Source organism: Lycorma delicatula, chromosome 5 (genome assembly GCF_047948215.1).
Source record: "Lycorma delicatula isolate Av1 chromosome 5, ASM4794821v1, whole genome shotgun sequence".
NCBI classification, from domain to species: Eukaryota; Metazoa; Arthropoda; class Insecta; order Hemiptera; family Fulgoridae; genus Lycorma; species Lycorma delicatula.
In genome coordinates, this window is record NC_134459.1 from 68,353,582 (window position 1) to 68,373,261 (window position 19,680).

Sequence of the window (19,680 nt, forward strand, 5' to 3'; positions counted from 1 at the left end):
TTTTTTGAAAAAATTAAACACTTTTAAATTAAGTTCTATTAACAAAAAAGTAATACTGTACAATTTAATATAGTTTTCATTCTGAAATTACATCAAATTTTTCAGTAATAATTTGACATTTAACATTTTCTCTAAATCTGTAAAAGAATAATATTTCCATGCACATAAATTAAACAAAAAAATAAAATATTTAAAATTGAAAATATTGATTAGCATTCAAAATATAGCATATAATACTAATAGAATAAAATTGAATAGATGATATGTGTGATTTATTTGTTATTTATAATATTTAGTAAATGTGTGTGGTAGTTTTTATCTATCATAATTTTTACAATAATTGTGAAATGCTTTAACAAATTAAGACTTAATACATAACTGTAAGGTCTTGGTAAGAAATCCTAAATGTCGCATTTTTTATTTATTAATATTGAAACAGATGTAGATCATATTTACTTCTTCATTCAGATATAAAAATAAAGTTTACTTTTTTAATATAAGGTTTTACGAAACAAAGAAAGAAAAATGCTTACACTATACTGTTACTGAATTAGAGGGTAATATTTAATATTATAATTATTAAAGCCTTATGAATTCAACCTCATGTCACTGGTTTGCCTCATGTCATTTTGATTTTCCAATCAAAATTAATTTGATTGGGTTTTAATTATCTTTTAAAATTAAATGTTTACTTTTTTAGTAAAATGCTGAAATTTAAACTCATAGTTTATTACAGCTTTTTGTAATTATAGAATTTCCGATTGTCAAGGGTGAGCCTGACATTAGATTATTTCTTGTTTAACTTCAACCGATTTTTTTTTAAACACGATGTATTTTTAGCATAAATCGAAAATTTTCTGATCGATTTTAAAAACAATTTTAATTTTTTGCAGCTCGTTTACCTTGAGTTGAAAAATTAAAATTATGTCCTAGATAGATTACAGGAAAATACACTACTCAGAAATTGACTTAATTTATTCCATGGAATTAGCTACCCTACTATGCGATAATTTATAAAAAGTAAATTAGATAATAGATTGTTCATGATTGCAAGCATCGAACAAATATTACGGATGCGAGAAATTTCGTAACCTACTAAAAATAAAATTGTGAAGGAGGATTCAGAATAACGCAAACAATTTTATCCCTTCCATGACATCAGCAGAACTCAATCCCCGCATATACCTGACTTATGCGTAATATTTGTAAGTATTATCAGTTTACAAAAGTTCATACCCACGTGTAGGTTATGCATTAACTGACGTTCTTTGAAACTTGTTATATATGTTTCGCAGTACGTAGAATAATTATATTTCTTTCCAATGTAATAAAATGATTTAATAAATGTAATGTAAATTTTATTAATTTAGTTAATATAATGACTTTTAAGCGCATCTGAGAAAATATTAATTTTTTCTCTTATGGTTTTTTTCAAATTCTTAAAGCAATGTTATTCACTTTACTAGGGTATGTGAAACAAACTGGCAACCGTCTTTGTTCCACTTTACAGATCCCTAATGGCAGAGTATTTGAAGGCTAATTATGGAAGTACAAGCTATTGAAAAAAATTGAATTATTATAATTAGGAAGAAATCATTTTGGGTATCGGTAACATAATTTGGTAGCTTTTGTATTAATTTTCTTTTAAGTAAATAAAAAACTGTGAAATGTGGGACGATCGTTGATTTATAAATTGCAGCAATAAATATTTGTAATTTACAAAATGTAGATATAATTTTTTTAATTATTAATGAATGAATTTGATGGTCAGTTGATCTTATTTTGTTAGTGTTCTATTTCACTGAAGAAAAAAAATACTTTTGTAGTTAAAATCTAGTCCGTTAATTATGCAAGTGAGATATGCCTTACCTTATTATTACTTATTCATTTACTCTTCTGCTCTTTGAGAGTATGCTGATTACGTAACGTACTATAATGTAAAATTGAAGGTTATTAATTTCTGTTGATAATATTTTTTACCATGACTGTAGAAGTCGGGACATGATGATAAGACACTGGAAATTTACTTTTTTCAAAAAATTCAGTTGATTTTCTAAAAATTAGTTAATTTTATTTTCAAAAATATTAGGAGTACAATAATAATCTTTTTTTAATTTAATAATCCGAGTTATTTTTATTGAAATAATTTAAGATACAAATGCGACAATTTCCATTGTATCGCACGTTATCGTGGTAATAATTTCTAGAGATTCCTGTGTAAAAGTAATGAAAGATCTTCAGCAGATTAAATGAACGGATGATAAACATTTTTCTCTGCTTCCTATAATTCTGAAATTTAACAAAGAAACATGGATATATGCTAGGCTGTGAATGCCCCTTAAAATCGTTAGTTGTCATTTATACAAGGGTGGTGTGAATCTATCGTTTCTTACGGCCGTGAATTTTGTTATACCGTTATAGCAAATAAAACCAGCCTAGATACAAAGCAACATCGAGCAGGATGACAGCAGTATTAAAGGACTTTTAGGTTTTACTTTCTTTCTTTTCCTGTTTAGCCTCCGGTAACTACCGTTTAGATAATTCTTCAGAGGATGATATATTGTATGAGTATAAATGAAGTGTAGTCTGTTGCATTCTCAGTTCGACCATTCCTGAGATGTGTGGTTGATACCCAACCACCACCACCAAAGAACACCGGTATCCACGATCTAGCATTCAAATCCGTGTAAAAATAACTGGCTTTACTAGGACTTGAACGCTGTAACTCTCGACTTCCAAATCAGCTGATTTCGGAAGACGCGTTAACCACTAGACCAACCCGGTGGATTTTTTAGGTTTTACTAATTAGCATTAACTTAACTCATAGTTTATAAAATTAGTTTTGGTTTAGTTAAAAGTACAAGACCTTCGTTGAATTATAAATGTCTATTAAATCAGATACGAGGATATCAGTGTTCTATTTCATTTTTTCGAATATCTTACTGACACGCTGACATAGATTTGGACAAAGTTGTTTGCATTATAACATTTGGTAATAAATTAATTCTTAATCGTTTGGTTCGGTATTAAAAATAATATTGTAAACATTAATATATTCAGGTGGCTTGAATAAACAGTAATGATATGTAGATAAAAATTAATCAAAATTATTTAGTGAAATTGCTTAAACGCAAGTAAAATATCCAGTAAGTCTAGTTTACAGATAGTTGTTTAAATCATACTATACTTCAAGGTCCGAGACAAATTGAGGTCTCTGTGGGACAAGGTCTCTCCTTGCCGTTAAAGGCTAAATGACTCTGCAAAAGAAGCTTGCCCTGAAACTTGTTTGTCGTCAGTAGTCTTTTTTGTTTTTTACCTCAATTAACTGCGTTAGCATTAAACTAAATGAGTTAATAGTATTATAACAGTAGAGACCACAGCCAAACCGTTGTACGATTTGAATGTGAATAATATTGCTTTACTTTGTTGGTTCGGCAATGTGATTTTTGTAAACTCTTTCGTTATTTCAATCATATATTTAATTTTTTCATTAAAATTTAATACGAAGTATTAATTAAATTTATAACATTAATGTTATTGTTTTTGTGTTTAGTATGAGAAAATCGTTCTTTTGAATGTTGCTCACATTAACCTGCTTTGAGTTTTGTTAAACTGATAACTGCTAGTTTTATGTACTTAGGTTATAAATGAGTTGCATGCTAGTATATAATTGAGTAAAAATTAATATTTTTAATTAAGTTGTTAATGTGACAAGACAATCAGAGATAAATTCGGATATTTTGTTTATTAGTCAACAATTGGAATTTTCACTATTGGCAAAACAGTTATTCATTTGATTCCGGAAGTGGGGATCGCGCGGTAGTGGATCTTTATCTTCGCATGTGGTATTCAACTATAGACAACTCAGTACAGTTCAATATGGCGGCCGACTCGGGGATGGATACGTGTCCGTCACCAGAAAATCCTGATTCCAGAAAAAGACCCTTGGATAGTGATATTGAAAATGGTACTACGAAAAGATCTCATTATGGAGGAGGTAAGAATTATTATTTTATATTGCATTTTGCTGTTTGTTAGCTATAACTTTAAAAGTTTACTTAACAATTCGCTCGGTTTACCCTTGTCAGTGTATGCGCGTTCAGCTTGCAGACTACATTCTGCTAGCAGAGCGTAATCTTCATGTTTGTGTGATTTTTGTCCCTTTTCGTTTTATTAAAATCTTACATTGACAGGCTGATATCATATTTTACTTTGCATTTTTAATGATTGCTTTGACATAGTATATTTGTGAACTTTTTATTATTATTATTATGGTATTTCGTTTTTATTTACATTTGATGTATACTTGTTATTTAACTCCTTTCTTTGGAAACAATACGAGTTCGCTTATTGTGGTTAAAATATAAGAGAAATAGAAAACAGTAAAATAATTTTGTCCGGTTTGATTCCAAAATATGGAAAACACTGAAATTTATTTAAAAAAATTGCTGTTTTACGTAGGAAGATAAGGAATAATAAAAAATACAGCCCCAGGTAGAGTTATTTTTTGTGAAACATTACTTTTTACTTTTAAATATTTATTTTAAATTCATTCAGATTGGCTATTCAGTTTTTAGGTTATACTTCAGTTAATTGCACTTGTCAATTTGAACGTTAATTAAAGATTTTTTTATCATTGTTGTCTTATATTTTTTCTTTTTCTTCTTTTCCTGTAAGTTTTATGGTAACCATTATCTGTTAAGTTTTAGAAGTATGATTTTGTGTTTTAAAAAGTTATAGCTAATTGTTGCCTGTGTGTTTGTAACTAATAATAATAAATCATTGTTAAGTTTCAATTTAATAATTTTTTAATCTTTCGTTTACGAACATATTTGATAAATAGCTCTGATGTGTTTAATGAATAGTTTATGGCTAGGCTAGGTTACGATAAATATTTCATAGTATATAGAAATATAAATTTTTTTTAACTATCTTTTTTGTAGGTTACGTTAAAATGGCTATGTTGACTTAAACCAAGGTGGATTGATATTTTACGTTAGGCTTAGATATTAATACATGTATTTGAGTTTTGCTTAGTTACCCAAGGAATTTAAGTTGTGCAAATTGTATTAAAATTGGTCCCAAATAAGTATCTAAATATTTTCTTGGAAATTAGTAACCATAGTGGTTATTGGTTTGATATACTTTTGAAACTGTAGAGAAAACTATTTTTAGTTTTCTTATTCATGGGAAGAGTTTATTATATTCATCTGTGTTGGGTTTTTTTTTGCCAGAAATATAAATGTAAGGATTTCTTTTAAAATCTTCTTGGATATGTGCTTTCAGTTTTCTTAAAGCGATAACAGTTTTTAGTGATATGTCATGATCAGAAATAAATGTCTTAATAAAATTGTATAGCTTTTAGTCTGTGTTGTCAGTGAAAATAAGATTAATGTTAATGTACTATGTTGATGTACTTAACATAAAATGTTTCTTGATTTTAATTGTTTGAAAATTTTATATTACTTTGAGCTTTCATCAAAATAAATAAGTACGTGTTATATTTTGACCTTTTTTTAAATTCATTATATTACTTTTTAATAAAATAGTAGTGTCTGCTTGTCTTATGACTGTATTATACCTGTATTTGTAGTTGATGGAAGTTGTTGTGCTTAAATATATGTATAATCCTTATTGTTAAACATTTCATTTTAATTTTGTAAATTGATTGTTCTTCTATATGCTTTGTTTTTGGCCTGAATTTACAAAGTTGTTGGTAGAATATTATTCATTGTGGGTTGTGGTTTACTAAGGCCAGTTAAGCAGTTTTTTTTTTTGTGTAATTTCTTTCTAAAGTTTATTATAAAAGTGGAGTACATTATAAACAAGCAAATTATTTTAAAATATTTACATATAGTATGTGAACAAAATTTTTATTTTCTTGTTATATTTGTGTAAATTATTGTGTACAATCTTTTTATGTAAAGTAGACATACCTAAAACATTTCTTTAGATAAATTCTTTAAACATTGCCGGCCTCCGTGGTGCGAATGGCAGCATCTCGGCCTTTCATCTGGAGGTCCCCAGTTCGAATCCTGGTCTGGTATGGCATTTTCACATGCTAAAAAATTGTCATTCATCTCATCCTCCGAAGAAATACTAATGGTGGTCCTTAAGATTGAAAAAAAATCTTAACATTATGTTAAAGATTTTTTTTGGTTCTGTACCTCGGTGATTTGAGTAAGTGAAGTACTAAAATAAGTGAGTACTAAGTGAATTGCGGTACTTACTCGATAAAAAATTTTCATTTTGAAGTAAACTTCAAAATGAAAATTACTCATTTTAATTTTAAATTTTAATTACTCATTTTATCTTTCTTATTTTTATAATAATATACATGTATAAATTTAAATCATGAATAGAAAAAAAATATAGAAGTGCATTAAGGTAGTCGAATGACTTAGTCAAACAACTTTTAACAGCGTTTTTGGAGTTTAAAGATACTTTGATTTGTTATTTTTTGGGAGAAAGCCTAAAGTTGACTAAGTTTTTATATGTGATTTTAAATTTATCTACATTTTGTTATCTCAATCTACATTTTGCTTTGTAAGCATGGAACCGTATTCTTTTTATTCCTGAGAATGTCTATTTTCAGGAATAACTTGTCATGTAATTTGGAATCATTTTGGTTAAGAGACTAATATACAACTTGTGAACAAAGTGTATTTGATATTAACAAATGTTTAAATTACTGTAAGAAAATGCAAGTTAATATTGAGTTATATACAGTGTAGTTTGTCAATTCATATGAAGCAAATTGTTAGAAAAAATATTATTATATTAGATTATTATATGGAAATAATAAATTTTACATCAAAACTTTTAAATGGAATTCTGATTTTGGGTTTTGCTTATCTTTAAACTTTATTTTATCTTATCTAAAATTAAAATTAGCTTAAATTTAGCTTATCTAAAATTTTATTTTTCAGTTTAGTAATATATCTTTGCATTAACTCATCTATACTTTCATTTAGAGTGTAATAAAATTGTCGATGGCAATTGTTGTAATATTTCCTATGAATGTAATAATGTTCTACAAAAAAAAAAAAATATTCAAATATATAATGCATTTAAAAATTAAATGTTGATTATTAATAATGAATATGATTTTTTAATTTGCGTACTACTTTTTTCGTTTATATTTAGTGATAAATAACTCTCCATCATCAGAATGTTTAAATGTATTTAATGTAAATTCATATTAAAAGCTCGTATGTTTAGCGTCTTATGTGTATTCATACGTTCTAAACAAAAAAAGTAGAATCACAGAAAAATACAAATAATATACAGAGAAAAATAAATAATTTGTAAGTGAATAGAAAAAAAGAAGTTATTCTCAAATTAGATTGTGCTAAGAAGCCGTTTGCTAGACTTTAACAAAAGAAATAGATATATGTTGACAGAAGAATTGTAAAACTCTGGTGGTTTGACTACATTATTTGGACTGCTTGAGATAAATTAAAAATATTTTTCATATTAACTAGTATCAATCAATATTTGCTGACATAGACTTGGCAGAGTGGTAGCATCTATGCCTTTCTTTTGGAAGTTCTGGGTTTAATCCCATTTGGCTGGGTGTTTTCATATCCCACAAAATTCTTCTTTCATTAGTGACTGTAATTGGAAGGTTAGCGTGTAGTTGGTAAAAATGAGTAAAATAAATAATTGTTCTGACTCAGATAAAACAAGTTATTGTAATTTCATAGTAATAAATTTAATAAAAAAATATTATAACTTTTTAAGTAGTTTATAATGGATTTTTAATTCTACTTTTTATATTCTTGTAGACTTAAATTGTTCAATGAAATTGAAACAATATATGTGTAATGTGATATATGTGTTATTACTCCTTTTTATATAATTTAGCTGATATGTATTAAGTTGAGACATTCATTACTTATTTATCCTGTTGCTAAACTGTTGTCAAGAACAGTTAGTTTATTATCTAATTAATTTGTAATAAAATTTGTGACACAATTAGCTTTAGATTAAGTATTAATTACTCTCAAATTTAGTTAAGTTGGACAGACATTAATTAATAGGTTACATTTTTTTTCTTACATCATATAGTAGTTATATAAATTGTTTATTTTTTAAATTTCAATGTAATATTTAAAACAATTTGTGTATTTACTTTCAGAAAACAAAACAGTAATTCTTTTTTTAATTGTGGTTAATATGATTATCCTATGACAAATATAGTTATATAAATTAGCTTGGATAAATGAATTTATCAAATTTTAAGTATATTATGATTTAAGAGTCTTTATAGCAGTTGATTGTCTAATTCTGTATTATAAAGGTTTATTCAGAATATCAAATATTTTTTTAGTATCAAAGCATATATCATGTTAGGTTATTGCTACTGAGATGTAAATATACAATGTTGCTGTGTAGTAGATGGTTTTTAACTCTTTAATGTGTTGATCATTTGACAGTTGTCAAATATTGCAAGTAATGCTCTCCTGTAATTCATTTGAGGAAGGTTAGAATGAAAAAAGAACTAATAATTCAAATTGTACTTACAAAAAAATTCATATCAATTATTAGTTTACAGCTATTTATAATACTGTATTTTTTTTTAATCTGAAGCATTCTGTTAAAATTAATTAATGATGCAAAAATAATTAATTTTAATGCAAAAGATTAAGTTCTAAGCATTCTTATTAACTCCTTTTCTGAAGTAAGATATAGCTAAAAAAAGTCATTTTTTGGGGAGAGGTGATTATTAAAAAGGAGGTCTTACTGATTAAAAATTTTGTATTGACCATCTCAAAAATTTACAGTATTTTTTCTAGAGATATTTGTAACCGTACGGTACAAGCCAGACTTTCTAAAGAGAATTTTTATTCATGGGTAGTGTCTGTTGCGACTACCTATTACAAGCTTTTGTTCTTACTGAAGGTAAATTATTTGGCTTGACTATTAAGCTTTGCATAGTTTATATTTTGGACTTTTAGAATCATTTATGTGTTGTGTGTCGGCTAGGTATGTCTAAAAAAGTAATAATTTGGAACATGTACTACAAAGAAAGGATAATTATTGTTTACTATAGTAAAACTAATTTTATAGTTTTTATTGAACAGATTTATTATACTTGTCTGTCATTGTTATTCATTTTCAATCAACATCAAACCTGTTCAACCAACAGGTTTAATGTTGCAGCCTGCTCTCTTTGTTCTCAATCATTTTAATTAGCATATGTCATTACAAATGACTTATAGTAGGTAGCAACAAGGAGTCTTCAATTTTTCTTAATGTGAGCATTTTTTTTTCATATATTTGACTTCTTTTTTATGTGATAGAATTTCAAACCTTCTTCCTCCTTTTTAGTGCTGCTTCTATCTTCTTTGATGATGATCTGTTGTAGGCAGATTACGAAAGTGGTAATTTACAGACTTCAAAAAAAAGTAAGTCTTTTCAGTTGAAATATTTTACATTATTGAATGTTCATTTTTTTTGTTTTTGGAGGACGTCATATTGATCCAGAAAAAAACCCTTGCTATAACAGTTTTATGGAGGTACAGTAATAGTGTACCTAATTAATTAATTAATTATGTACAATTAATTTAATTATTACTTTCATTAGATTTCATATGATTTAATTTAAGGAGAAAGTATGGATTGAGTGTTTTTTTACCAAAGATTGTAGAAACTCATTAAACTTTCAACTTATGCTTTATTCAAAATCCCAGTGCATTCATTAAATTTTATATTATTAGGGGTTTCAAAGTCAATAAAAGTGTTTAAAAAATTATTTTTTAACATAACTAATTTTTTTAATTTTTGGAAGAGTAGTAGTGTTTGGAATGAATTTCAAAGAAAGTAATTAACTTCAGGATCAAGAAAGAACAAGCCCGAACTGAATGAAGCTCTATAGACTGACTACCATTGTGGTCATTAAATTTGATAAAAGGGAAGAATTTTAATATTTTGAAAATGTGGTGAGGAATTCAGTAATATTTTGTATTAAAATAATAGATGGAAAGGTTGAAGGAATGCTGAAAGTGTTTTTGTGTTCCAAATTGATCTGAGATTTGTGAAAGATTCAATTTTATTAAAACTTAAAAATTTATTAAAAGTATGAAGGTAATTGTTTGAATTTCATAGACCAAAAATTTACAAGTAATTTCTAGTGAAAATTATGTTTTTAAAACCTGAAGAAAAAGCCACACGGGAAGAAATTTTAGAATTAAAAAAAAAATTAAATTTTGTATTTATATTAAAACTAAAATAATACCCTCTATGTATAGAGAAAAAAGGTTTTTCCCCTAATTGAACCAACCTGTGATGAATTTACGTTAAGTTAAATGAAAAAATAATTACATTAATATATCTTGGTTTATTAAGTGTTTAATTATTCTCTTCCTGATTATATTTATTTTCAGTTTATAAACTATATTTTTATATAATATATATATATATATATATATATATATATATATATATATATATATGCAATGATAGCGGGAGAAGTTGTATCTCCCTGCTAATTGCAAAACCTGAACGAAATGTCCCTTGCTGCTGTCTCTTTCGTTTATCGGGCTGGTTATTATTTACTTAGTGGCGATAATAATTATTTTGCTTTGTTTACGGTAGGAATTTTTATTTGCGTTCCGATCCTTTAGACCGGTTAGAATTTGTTGTCCGGGGCTGATCGTTGGAGATTAGGCGCACATGAGCTTTCTTCCGGCGCGAATCCATTTAAGTCCGTCCCCTTAAGTCCTTGTGCTAGCGCCTTCCGGTCTAGCAGGAATACGCCTTTCGGGGGCCTTAGTGTTTCGAAGAGGCAGTGCGCACCCCCTTTCCGAAGGGAGTCGCATATGCTGGCTGGGACATAGTGTAAGTTTTTGATATACAAGGTGTGGTTATTAAATAACGAGAGGAACACTGTAAAATATTTTATTTTAAATTTATACATATTTAGTTATTATTCCCTGCCAACGCTCTATGCAAATTTTCCATTGTTCGAAACAATGCTGGAGTATTGTTTCGAACAAGAGCTTTTGTGAGCTCTTTCATGACACGTACCGTTTTTTGCACAGCTTCAACAGTCTGAAATCATGTTCCTTTTAATGAAGATTTGACCTTTGGGAAAAGTCACATGATGCCAGGCCAGGCGAATAAGGCGGATGGTCTAATACTGGGTTCGCTACAAACTTCTTTGACAGAATCAATCGGGTTGGTCTAATGGTGAACGCGTCTTCGTAAATCTGCTGATTTCGAAGTCGAGAGTACTAAGGTTCAAATACTAGTATTTTAGTAATCTTAGTAAAGGCACTTTTATACGGATTTGAATACCTAGATCGTGGATACCGGTGTTCTTTGGTGGTTGGGTTTCAAACCACACATCTCAAAATTGGTCCACTTGAGACGACTACACTTCATTTACACTCATACATATTATCCTCATTCATTTTCTGAAGTAATCCTGACGGTGGTTCCTGAGGCAAAACAGAAAAAGAAACGAAACATCTTGACTGACAATGCAGGATTCTTGAACGGGATTACGCCCCGGCTCACTTGACTTGTTTTTTTTCACAATTCTGGTCGTTGTTTCTTTGTTTTTTCACGGAGTTGAGCAAGGACCTCAAGGTAGTAATGTTGATTAATAGTTTCACCTTCAGAAACAGATTACCAATTTTTTTCAATATTTTTATCAGTTTTTGACGTGGAAGGGCGACCCGGGCGAACATAATTTTTAACGTCTCGGCCATCTTGGAAACCCTTAAACCAGTCAAAAACCCGCGCACGTGATAAACATTCATTGCAATATACTTTTCTTAATAAAAAATAAGTTTCAGTATCGGTTTTTTCAAGTCTCATGAAATTTCACAATTCTTTGCTCTAAAAACACTTCTTCTTTCGGCAACATGTTATCCAAACGAAGGCCACGGCCAGACTAATATGTCTACAGAAACTGTAGTGGTAACAATCGAAAGTGAAGGCTTCACGCTACTCAGTCGTCGGTCGTACAAATTTGGCGCATGCGCAGTTCTTATGTAGCAGCATTAGTCTCGTTATTTAATATCCACAACTCGTGTACAGCATATTCTCTAGTCGATATTAGATCATTGATATAATTGAATATGTAATTTTTCAAATCTATTATTATTATTTTAATTTTGTTTAAAATTGTTGTCAATTGGAATAAAAAGAAACTAAAATTATTTTCAATCATATTTTGACCGCATTATTACCGATTCAAATTTCAAATTAGCAAAACAAATTTGGAATTACATTCTTGAGAATTAAAAAAATATTCTGATGCAGTCAATAGTATTATTAAAATTGATTTATTTCGTTATGTATATTATATATCCATTTATGTATTTATTTTTTCATAGTTTTTAATCTGATTATATATATGCATTTATTCAGGAAATTTTGCCTTTGCAAACAATCGCAATTGACAAATACATTGTTTTTATGGTGCCGTAGTGAGATTGTCATTTTATTATGTTTTTTCAGTTCGGTTTCTTCATTATGCCATTCATTTAATATTTCGTTAACTGTACGGCTTATCTGATTTAAAGGGGTTTGTAGTGACGTAATCATTTACTAGGTCTTGTGAGTTATTTAAATTGCATTTGCTAAGTCAAAAACTAGAAAAAACGATTAAAGATTATTTGTACGTATAAAAATATAATAATAACAACAATAAAATATGCAGAATCGTTTTAGATTTTTAGATAATATGAAATGTTTTATGATAGATTCTGTCAGTGAATGAACGTTTTTTTGTTAAGGTATAGTACTTGAATACTTTTGTGTGGTATGGGCGATTATTGAAATATTTTTATTTTTTTAATTGATAGCAGTTTTAATTTCAAGTAATGAATAAAAAAAAAAAAAAAAAACGTTATGCTTTCGTTTCATTTTACATATATTAGTGGATCGCATCTCATTAATTGCTGAATATATCATTTTTGTTGCTTGTATATAAAAAGTCTATTAATGTATATAAATAGTCGTTTAACAATGCGTTAAAATGATATAACGGGGTGTGTATTGAAAAAAAAACAAATTTTATGAATCTGTTTAAAAAATAAAGTAAAATGATTTTGTTTTTATCTCGCGGGTTCATTTTTTATTCTTATCGTGCTTATAGCATAGTGTTTTTCTTTACTAGTCTTAACGGCTTGGATTACATCTCACGCATGGTCGACCGGCTGTCAAAATGTTGATTTTCTCGTTACGCTAATGTTTAAGAAAATTTCAAATTCGTGTATATATATATATATATATATATATGTGTGTGTGTGTGTGTGTCAAGAATGTTATTAATAAATAGCCACTTAAAAACATTTATATACTTTATACGATTTTGTGTTTATATATTAGTGTACAACATTTGGGACTTAAACCAATGCGAAAACAGCGTAGTAAATAGTGCGTCATGCGAGTCATTATCGTTTAATGGAACCTTTTTTCCAATATAATGTTTATATTTCAAATATTTTCTTAAAATTGCGCACTAGCTGATTATATTGTTTTTCTCTATTAAATGAAATATTTCGAAGTTACTAGTTTGATCGATTTAAAGTAAATAAAATTATTCGATTGCATAAAGAGAAAGGAGTTGGTTGCAGCCGATGGCCTAGTTTTTATTTTAGTAAGATATAATTTATATTTTCGTTACGCTGATATTTCAGCTAACTTTAAGGAGTTGTGTTAGTAAATAAAAATTTTCTCTTATTAGTGAGTAAAGCGAACAGTAAAATTCTAAATTCCATTCATTAGTATTTTGGATCGTTACTGTTTGTCTTGGAATAATTTTAAATAAATGAGATGAGTTGTAAATAACGCTTTTCGAAATATTATTTGACCAAATAAGTTGAAACAGAGTTTCATGTTTTTGTAATCCTTTTAATTAACTAAATACAACAATATTTTAAAAGTACATCAAGGTTATTTTTGGTTCGTTATACAGATAGCAGTCGTTAGAAATACTTTCCCGTAAATTGAGAATTTCTTTTAGTTTCTTGTAAATTGAACAGTTCGCCAACGGATTTCTAGAAATAATATTTGCTTGTGAGATGGTAGTTAATCCGTTAATGCTTAAAATTTTACTTTTTGTCTCTCTCCTCCCCCTTTCATTGTAGGTAATTAAAATATGTAGGCTTACATTTACTATATTTATTTCTTACATTTTAAAGGCAGCACAAAAAATGGGAACTTTTTTGAAAAATGCAACAAAAAAATTTATTGACAGAAACCAAAACAAAAAAATATGTCAAATCCGGTGATTGCGGAGGCCAGGGAATGTCACCGAATTTTGAGATGATACGGTTACCGAATAATTCTCGATCAGCTTCCGTTATTGTCTTGCAGTGTGCGACGTCGCGCCATAACTGCACACTATACAGTTATCTTGCTGCTGTGTAAAGGGCGTTGATGAATGTCATTGGGGTTGTTGTCCGCCCGGTAACGATAGTTCTGCTTGTTCACGTAACCGGTGAGATGGAAAAGTGCCTCATCTCTGACATCCTTATTTTGTCCAGTGATTCGTTGGCCACATTAATGTTTGCCGTAATTTTATGACAGAAATCAAACGAGAACAATGGTGATTGTTTTCCTTCAGTTCCTGCACGATCTGTAACTTGTAAGTATGAAATTTTAAGTCGAAATGAAAAATTCGTCGAATACTTTCGAGACAACCCATAGCTGCTTGTTGTTGGTTCGACCACAGTTGCTTGATTACGAATTTATTAACGCCCTTTGCTCTGTACTGTCAGCATTCAATATTGTGTGTAGTACGAGCACTTCTTGGTCGTCTTGTAAGTTTTTAATCCACATTTTTTGGGCGTTTTGATTTTGAACGCTATCTTAATTGTAATGCCCTTGAAACTCCCTCAGTGCACCTTCCAAACTATCATTGGTTTTGTAAAACATTTTTTTGGCGAAAGAATGCTGTTAACCGTTCTGCTGCTCCATGATGAGTTAGTGGCAAGGTTGCCTCTGCATAAAGCAGTGCTGTCAGTCATACATGGCTGTCATTATACATTTCAAAAGTTCCCGATTTTTGAGTCATCAGTATTTTAGTGACTTGAATTTTGGCACAGTCAAGAAGAATGAATAAGACATTATATGGGATAATTATTTAGAATTTATTTACAAATGTGTATAAGTGAGAAGGGTTATTTATTTTTTTTCAATAAGCATATAAATTTGTATTTTTTGTTTTAGTTTGTAGAAATTAATCTATTGTACGAGTTATGACAAAGCTATAATAATCTAGGGAAAACAGGTGGTTGTTTTATATATATTAATTATTAAACTTGCTTCTTTACAAGTGTATCAAATTTGTGGATCGATTCTTCAAATGATTAAATGAATAAATTTAAGAGCAGTTTCATTACATAAAATTATTGTCATTAACCTAATGATGATCATTATTATCCTTTGAGTTTAATGATTTGCAGTGTTTATTGTGTACAGATTGTTAATGTTAAATCTCTTTTTTTATTGTCAATGCTTTGCGGTTGACTATCTTTTTGTGTATAGAGTTTGCAGGATGTTAATATTTGTACTTGGGCTATTAAGATGATGTGTTTACTGTACTACGCCATTTTAATGTACATTAAATATGTTATATGTTTTAGATTTTAAGAGTTCCCTGGAAATTGGTTCATCATTGTATTATGTATTTCAACAGCACTAATTATTATTATTATTATCATCATCTTCAATAAAACAAAAATCTATTTACAATAACGCATACATTGACTTATAGTGATGATAGTTGAAGTTAAGACAAATTAAACTTTTTGTTACTATGATTCTATAATAGTATAATTTTAAATATTTTTATTACTTTGACTTGTGATTATTTGTAAAAATAAATCTTAATTTTTATAGAATTGAATTAATGATTAGTTCTTTTTGATTTATTTCCTGAAATATTTAAACATACTACTTTTTTCCATCCATTTTAAGAACTTTTTGATGTAAATAAAATTAATAATTTTTTTTTAAATGCAATGTGCCAAAAAATCACTTGTATAATAATAAAATTCTTAATTGAGTTTACTGATTTTAGACTTTATCATTAATTTTTTTAAATGGAATAATTGGGGTTTTTTTTAAGATCCATGAATGCCCAAGCCATGGAATATATAAGCATCCCTGACAGCTTTGTTGCATTATATGGTTATTTGCTTATTTTCTGTCTCAGTCAATTTTTTTTATTAGTAACCAGAGGCAGGTGCAGCCAGTCGGGTCACACACAGTATTGGTTGAGCTGCCACACTGTTGTACCCCCTCTCTTAAAAAATCAAAAGTATATAAAAATCCTGAAAATGGTTTTAGATGTTTATCTGAAGAATATTATCAAGCCCTAATCTACTGAATAACTCGTTTAGTATAGTCAGAAATGATGAAAATTTGCCATCTTTACCTTTACCCCTTCAAGATTGAATTTCAGAAAATCTAAAAATTGGTTTTCAGATATTCACATGATTATTACACAAACCAAAAATCAAGTTTATATCTTCATTTGTTTCTGAAAAATAAAAAAAATTGTAGATTGTCTTTAAATTAAAATTTTCTAAAATTCTTCGTAGCGTGTTCTTACACTGTAAGAAGTACACGTATACAAATTTTCATCAATTTGTGTCAGTATATGTTATATTGTCAAAACCCACAAACACCCAAAATTGGGTGGGTTGTGGAACTGTGTGTTTGTGGTGTTGTGTTTGAATACAAAACACACACACACACACACACACACCTGAATATATTAGGTTTAACAGCTAATACTAGTAATTCTGCTCGATAATTTTTCTTTTAACTTTAAACATCAATCTTAAATCAATTCTAATCTTTTGCCTTCAATATACTTGTCATGTTTGTTATTTGGGAGTGTAATTTTAGATTAAATTTTGTAGTTACACTTTGACTAAGAGAAATGTTTAATTACATTAAAATTTCATTTCCTTCTTTTCATTCTTTCAGCACAGGAAAGTTAAAATATCACTTAATTAATTAATGACACTAATTTTAATTTGTTCTACTGATGAATACAGAAGAAATTAATCTTATAAATTATTGTGTAATTATATAGAATTGTTGCTGGCCTCCATAGCACGAGTGGTAGCGTCTTGGCCTTTCATCCAGAGGTCCTGGGTTTGAATCCTGGTGAGGCATTGTATTTATACACGCTACAAAAATTGTTATTTATCTCATTCTCTGAAGTAATACCTAACAGTGGTTCTAGAGGTAAAAAAGAAAAGAAAAAGGTATTAGAATTGTTGGGAAACAGGAGTTGGTCTCTGGTTTGATTCCTGGTATTAGTTTGGTATATTTTTATAATGCTTATATTTAACAGATCTTTCAGTTGTTCTTCATCCATTAACTGGTAGCCAATTGTTTTGAAATCTTGCTTTCAACTTCATTCTCAGTGAAAATATGAACTTTACTGATATCGAATAATTAGTGAAATATAATAAATTTTTTCTTTAAGGTGAGAAAAAAATACTGCACTGGTAAAGAGATGTATGTTAAATCAAATGTTGATTTTCTGTATGACAGAAAATAAATATTATCCAGATTTTATTATTTTTGACAGACATGACCTGATGGTAATTATATTCTGATGTTTTATTCAAATTTATTTTATAAATTGGATTTATATAATGAAATTGTGATCTTATACGGGCTGTTTAGTGTCAAGTGATAAAAAGGTGAACCAGCTAATGTGTTCATAAAAGGAACTATATAAATGTCTCATTTTGGAGGAAGGTTGCTTGTAATGTTTTTTTCACATCCTGTTACCTCTCATATTCATTTATATGCCATGTATATTATTAATATAAATTGGATGTACATTTTTCATTTACAATAAAGTCTTACTTTTGTAAGTTTCCTATTACATTTTTTTTTCTTTTAAATGGGTTAGCCTACTTATAATTGATTATTCATGATTATTTTTTAATATTGATTTTCTGTCTCTGTTTCTCTCTATTTTGCATGTACACATTCCTTTCTAAATGTTTTTAATTGATTTTTAATTAATATCAAAATTGAATGGGAAATATTTTAATGTAAAATATAAAAGTTTAGTAACTTAGTAATTAGATGTAAATTGATACCAGCATTATTTATATATATAAAACTGTTAACAATATTTGTGGAAATTCTTCTTTTAATTCTGGAAAAAATAAATTATGTGATATTTTAAATATTTTTAGGGAGTAATTAAAATCATATCTTCCATCATGGGTATGTAGCCGCCCTATTGTATCCTGTATATTACAGATTGATCATTGTCAAAAAATAGACGTGCTTTATGGCAGATTACTTGTAAATGATCTCCCCTTAACAGCTCGTTGTTTTATAACCTTTTCTTTTGTTCCTCTGAGATTGGCTCCTTTTTTCAGATTATCTGACATCTGAAGATGCCTTACTTTTTCTGTATCTCTCATGCTATTTAGTTTCTTTTCTTTTTTTTGCTTGCTTCTCACTTATTTTGATCTTGACAAATCTTAAATACATTCAGTGTTGGAGTTGTTTATATTTTGTTGTGCGTTGAAAATATTAATTTTAATTAGAGTATGGTATTTGTTTTTTATTGTATTTCTATCTTTTTTATGCATGTGTAGTTTTAACAATAAAGATTTTTTATAAATTTAATATATACATCTTTTAATGCTTAGAACTTAGCTGTACTTCATGTTAATAACAGTTCAATTTGTTGCTTTGTGTTTTTTTTTATGTTTATCATTAGTGCTTGCGTTATTGAACAGGGTCATGTAGGAATTGAATATGGCATTGGTAGAAAATATTAATTATCGGTAAAAGATGTATTTAAAATCGTGTGTTTCAAAATTCAGCCACTAAAACAGTAGTTTTAAAAGCAACATAATTGTTAAAGCATTCATTTCCCTACCATTTTTTTTTTTAAATATCCTATTTCATTTACACTTTCATATATCTTAGGGAAAGCTTTTTTGATTGTATATTCATTCCAAATGAATACAAATCAATTGAATACATTCGTGAATGCCAAAAAATTAATCTGCTGTATAACCTGTGCAGTTTTAACTAAAAGAATTAGGTTGTTGTGGATGTATGCTTAAAAGCAGTTTGATTTTTGAGTACAAAAGTGTGAAAAATAATTGTATTTTCCCAAAGATTATAGGTAGAAATCTAGATAATATTAGCATATTAAGTAATATTACAGTATATTATGTATATTACATTGATGGGGCCATGTCTAAAATAAGATGAACACTCTGTCAAAAGAAGTGTTTTTATAAGCAGGATATGACTTAATTTTTTACAATAATTTGCAATTAATTTTCAGCAGTTAATGAGTGCACATAAAGAACACTTTCTTTGTGTATTATGCTTATACTTGCAAATTTTTCATTCATTCATAGTTGATGGGGTGAGAAAACACTAGTTTCAGAAATAAAAATCTATTAATTTAATTTATTCTTGGCTCCGATCTTTATTTATACTAGCATTTAATTTGGAAACTAGCAAGGTTCATTGAAATTAAATGTGTATGAGAAAAATGTGAAGCTTGTGAAAACAAAAATTTATTCGCAATTATATTTATTGTACTTTTTCCTTTTTTGGGGGGGGGGGGGGAGTTAGCTTATCACTACTGTATGTTTCTTGTATCATGGTAACTGACATTATCCATCTTATTATGTGGATTTAGATTACAACTGT

The 19,680-nt window shown here is 28.3% G+C and overlaps 1 protein-coding gene across 2 annotated transcripts in view; it reads left to right on the plus strand.

The window, feature by feature from the left end:
- Nucleotides 1-3,802: 3,802 nt before the first annotated feature.
- The window catches only part of ps (RNA-binding protein Nova-1-like protein passilla), a 99,908-nt gene continuing 84,030 nt past the window's right edge, over nucleotides 3,803-19,680 (plus strand). The window contains exon 1 of one of the 2 annotated variants that reach the window (XM_075366382.1): nucleotides 3,803-3,997. In XM_075366382.1, the coding sequence (XP_075222497.1) occupies nucleotides 3,841-3,997 (157 nt within the window). In that variant the 5' untranslated portion in view covers nucleotides 3,803-3,840. The remainder of the gene's footprint in view (nucleotides 3,998-19,680) is intronic. The other variant, XM_075366381.1, reaches the window with a different exon arrangement.